We start from the raw sequence: 5,421 nt of genomic DNA on the forward strand, positions 1-5,421 counted from the left end.
TGCAATGCCCGAGGAGGTCAGAAGAGGCTGTTGGATCCCCTGGGACTGGAGTTACGGATGGTTGTTAGCTGCCATGTGGGTGCTGGGATTCAAACCCAGGTCTTCTGCAAGAACAACCAGTGTTCTTAACCGCTGAGCCATCTCTCCAGCCCCAACATCTTATTTTTTGTATTTGGCATTTGTTTAATGAGTTTATGAGACTGGGACATTATTTGTATATAAACCTCCATCTTGATCATTTTTTGTTGTTGTTTTTTTCCCCTTTCTTCTCCACTGACAATGTGAAAATCTCTTCATTTGGAGTTTATGGCAAACCTTGACATGTATTGTAGAATTTCCTTGGTCCCTGTGGGTCTGGACGACTGATCTGAAGAAAGCCGGCACCAACTCGCCCATCTTCATCCAGATTTATGGGCAGAAGGGACGGACAGATGAGATTCTCCTGAATCCCAACAACAAATGGTTCAAACCAGGCATCATTGAGAAGTTTAGGGTAGGAAAGAGGAAATGGAATGGGTTGGGAGGAAGACAGGAAAAAGAGATGAAAAAAATATTAAATCATGGGGATTCCAATTTTCCAAGCCAGATTTTGGACCAAGTTTAAAGACAAAAGGGTGTAATTGGAAACAGTAGACTCCCACAAGGAGTGACAAATTTGATGATTTATAGGCAATTTATTGAAAGAGGTATAACTTAGGTCTGGCTTTCCGTCTGAAACAGTCTAGGGCCAAGCCCAGGGGGCAAAGCCAATATGGACTATTTGGAGGATTCAGGAGTGGGCTAATTTGGAGAATTGTGTGCTTAGGTCTCAAGTACAGTTAGTGTTAGACTGTCCACCCTGGCTGTGTTAGAGACTAAGGATCAAATTTAAGGAAGCCTGAATTTTGGGGCATTTGAAAGGAAATGTAACTTTAAAACTTTCCAGTATACTTGTAAATAGAGCAAGTCTTTCCTCTCAGAAGCTCTGCTTTGACCTTTAGGTAGGAATAATCTGTAATTTGCTGCTGTCCTCTAAGAGCACCCCACCGGTGCCTCTATTCCACCACAAGTTCATTGGTCTTTATATATTTGTCTTTTCTGCCAGACAGGGGCCCCTGGGGAAAGAGCATGGCTGCTGTACTGATCTTTTTGTCTGTTTCAGTGCCAAGTAAATTCCTGGGGCTATGGGCCTGTGCTAATTTTCAGGGCTGACATATAGATTTTGTTCCTGGAAGATCTCTGGGCTGGATCCCACTGTGGGTCAGTTATTTTTGTTCAGTTTTACCAGCCCAGACTGAACTCTAGTTGCACACAGCTGTCTTGGTTCCATGTGCCACTGATTACCAGGAATATGAGAGAATGGAGTATGTGTGTGACTAGAAGCAAACCCATCCTTACTGGGGTAAAACAGCTTAAAGCAGTACCCACCTGGCTGTGGTCAGCTGTGGGGACAAATCTACTTCTGTGATTCTGTCCACACAGACCTTTTTATTTCTTCTTGTAGATTGAGCTCCCAGATCTCGGCAGGTTTTATAAGATTCGGACATGGCATAATAGGCGGAATCCTGGCTCTGGATGGCATTTAGAAAGGGTGAGGTACACCTTGGGATGTGGGAGAGGAACCAGAACAATCCCTTTTTATGACCGTGTCATACACATTTGCCTCTGTATTTGTTGGGACTGAGGGTGGGGAAGGGTGGACATGGGTCATATGCTTTTTATAGGGACTGATGGGTAGAGGCCTTCTAAAGTAGACTGAGGTAATGACCAGGTGCCCATGGTGCTTGCATCCTGCCCAGTCACCCAGATGTAAGGGAAGTGTAGGCTTCCAGGGGACCAGGGAGAGAAACAGTAACCTGATCACCTGCCTTGTCCAAGGGTCATCTCCAGGAGATGACTTGGTCTCCTTAAGACGAGGTGGCAGAATGACTCCAGACCTTGTGTGAAAGTCTCTGATAGACCCACCTACTTACCTCCATATCACCTGTATTAGTCAGTGTTCTCTAAAGAAACAGAACCAGTAGAATGAATGTATATTATATCTAATATGTATATGTATATTAGATATAATATAGGGATTTATCAGATTAGCTCACAGGATAGAGTCTGAGTAGTCCAACAATGTTTGCACCACACTGGAGAGGCTGAGAACTCCGTAGTCACTCAGTCCATGAGGCTGGATGTTTCAGTAGTTCCAATCTGGCACTGAAAGTCTGATGAATTCCAAAAGATTGGCTAGTCTTCAGTCTACAGCAGCAAGATGACTCACCAGTGAGAGAGAAGGCAAGTGGCAAAAAGCTAGCATTCTCCTTTGCCATGGCCTTTTATATGGGCTGCCATCAGAAGGTAACACTCACATTTAGGGTATGTCTTCCAGCTTCAGATGATCCAATCAAGAAGATCTCTTTCATTTCAGTTAATCCCAGATCCAGTCAAGTTGACACCCAGGATTAGCCATCACATGTCCACCCCTTGTCAACTTGACACCCAATAGCATCTCTCTATGTCATGCTTAATTTTCAAGTGAAAACAATGGTGAGATCATAATTTCACCTAACATGCTATGACTGTCCCATCATACAATGACCAATGAATTATATATCTTAGAGTAGGTGATAAGGTCTTCGAGGAATGCTTGGTCCTTTAGTATCTCATAACCCAATATGACCATATAGGTTCCCAACACTTAACCACTTAACACTTATCTCAATTACACATTCAAAAAAGAACAACACAAGTATCTATGTATATATGCATATGTGTATATATGCATAAGCCTATTCTTAACCAAATAGGACAAAACCACATCAATTACAATCCATGTCTCTGCAACTGGTCATGTGGCCCAAGTTGGTATTTGTAACTACCTTCCTCTACTACCCATTCTGTATTTCCTCCACCATCAGCAAGCACCTCTGCAGGTCTTGGCTCTTTCCCTGGAAGAGTGACCCATACTTTCATTCCTGAAGGGTCTGAGACATTTGTTGTCCTGTCTGGATTATGTTGTTGCAGTTTCCTATTGACCTTAATCACAGGACATGGTAACACCAAAAGTCACCCTAAGGAATCTCTTTCCTTGTGGAGAACCAGTCCAAATTCCCCATGGTTGTCTGGGTCAATCACCTCCTAATACTGTTATTCCTTTTTTAGCCTGTTGACTTAAGGGCATCAGAAGCCCAAAGTGTCCAGGGGGAAGTCTTAGCTTCCAGTTCAACAGAATGCTTGTTGTGTCTACTGGTAGAAGCACTCTCTTCTCTGGAACCAAAACTTTTCCTAGTGGGTCACTAGGGGTGATAGTGAGTGGAATCATTCCACTTCTACCCCTTGATTCCTGGACCCATGAATCCCGGCTATAGGAGAAACAGTACCATATATTGGACACTGATTCAAAGCATATACAGCCTTCTGGAGGACGCTGATCCAGCCCTCCAGGCTATTGCCACCTAATTGGTGCTGTAACTGTGTCTTTAAGAAGCCATTCCTTCACTCTATCAAGCCAGCTGCTTTAGGATGGTGGGGAACATGGTAAGACCATTGGATTCCATGACCATGGGCCCACTGTCACACTTCTTTGGCTGTGAAGTGAGTTCCCTGGTCAGAAGTGATGCTGTGTGGAATACCATGATGGTCAACAAGGCGTTCTGTAAGTCCCTGGATGATAGTTTTGGCAGAAGCATTACATGCAGGAAAGGCAAATCCATAACCAGAATAAGTGTCTATTCCTGTAAGGACAAAATGCTGTCCCCTCCAAGATGGAAGTGGTCCAATGTAGTCAACCTGCCACCAGGTTGCTGGCTGGGCACCACAGGGAATAGTGCCAAATCAGGGGCTCAGTGTTGGTCTCTGCTGTTGGTAGATCTGGAACTCAGCAGCAGCTATAGCCAGGTCAGCTTTCGTGAGTGGGAGTCCATGCTGTTGAGCCCATGCATAACTTCCATCTCTGCCACCATGGCCACTTTGTTCATGGGCCCATTGAGCAATGACAGGGATAGCTGAAGGAAGAGGCTGCCTAGCCACAGATTGGGTCATCTGATCTACTTGATTACTGAACTTACCTTCTCCTGAAGCCACCGTTTGATGAATATTTACATGAGACACAAGTATGTTCACATCCTTTGCCCATTTGGAGAGATCTATCCACATACTTCTTCCCCAAATGTCTTTCTCACCAATTTTCCAGTCATGCTCCTTCCAAGTCCCTGACCATCCAGCCAAACTATTGGCTATAGCCCATGAATCAGTATGTAATTGCACTTATGGCCATTTCTCCTTCCAAGCAAAATGCACAACCATGTGCATTGCCCGAAGTTCTGCCCATTGTGAAAACTTCCCTTCCCCAGTGTCCTTCAGGGTTCTTCCAGAAATTGTGTGTAATGCTGCAGCTGTCCACTTCTGAGTGGTGCCTGCATAGCGTGCAGAACCATCTGTAAACCAAGCCCTAGTCTTCTCTTCCTCAGTCAACCGATCAATTGTACGGCACACCTCAAGAAGCCATAGGTGCATGCTTGAGAACAGGAGGCACTGTAACAGGAGTAGGAACCATAGGCATTTGGGCAACTTCTTCATTTAACTTGATTGTGCCCTCTGGGCCTGCTCAGGCCCAATCACATATATTCAACTTCCATTTGATAATGGATTGTTGCTGTGCACATCCTACTTTATGGCTTGGGGGAGTCAGATAACACCCAGCTCATGATGGGCAGCTCTGGTCGCATGGTGACTTGGTGGCCCATTGTCAAATGTTCAGTTTCCACTAAGGCCCAATAGCAGGCTAAAAGCTGTCTCTCAGAGGAAGAATAGTTGTCCACAGATGAAGGCAAAGCCTTACTCCAAAATCCCAATGGCTTCCGCTGTGATTCCCCCATGGGGGCCTGCCAGAGACTCCAAACAGCATCTTTATCTGCCACTGATACCTCAAGCACCATCGGGTCTGCTGGATCATAAGGCCCAAGGGGCAGAGCAGCTTGGACAGCAGCCTGGACCTGTTGAAGGGCCCTTTCCTGTTCCAGGCCCCACTCAAAGGTAGCTGCCTTCCGAGTCATTTGATATATGGGTCGTAGTAATACACCCAAATGAGGAATGTGCTGCCTCCAGAATCCAAACAGGCCCACCAAGCGTTGTGCTTCTTTCTTAGTGGAGGGAGAGGCCAAATGCAACAACTTATTCTTCACCTCAGAAGGAATGTCTCTGCATGCTCCACACCACTGAACTCCTAGAAATTTCACTGAGGTAGAAGGCCCTTGAATTTTGGTTGGATTTATTTCCCATCCTCTCATGCACATATGCTTAACCAACAAGTCCAGACTGTCTGCTACCTCCTGCTCACTGGATCCAATCAGCATAACATCATCAATATAGTGGACCAGTGTGATATTTTGTGGAAGAGTCAGGGAATCAAGATCCCTTCGAACCAAGTTATGGCACAGTGCTGGAGAGTTAATA

The 5,421-nt window shown here is 45.2% G+C and overlaps 1 protein-coding gene across 1 annotated transcript in view; it reads left to right on the plus strand.

Annotated features, from left to right (window-relative positions):
• Positions 1 to 5,421, plus strand: part of Loxhd1 (lipoxygenase homology domains 1) — a gene marked incomplete in the record, with an annotated part of 174,362 nt that overhangs the window by 50,440 nt on the left and 118,501 nt on the right. The window contains 2 exon segments of the mRNA XM_017796306.1: positions 333 to 493; positions 1,484 to 1,570. Coding sequence (XP_017651795.1) covers positions 333 to 493; positions 1,484 to 1,570 — 248 coding nt within the window.

Source organism: Nannospalax galili, unplaced genomic scaffold (assembly GCF_000622305.1).
Source record: "Nannospalax galili isolate Female #2095 unplaced genomic scaffold, S.galili_v1.0 scaffold169, whole genome shotgun sequence".
NCBI lineage: Eukaryota > Metazoa > Chordata > Mammalia > Rodentia > Spalacidae > Nannospalax > Nannospalax galili.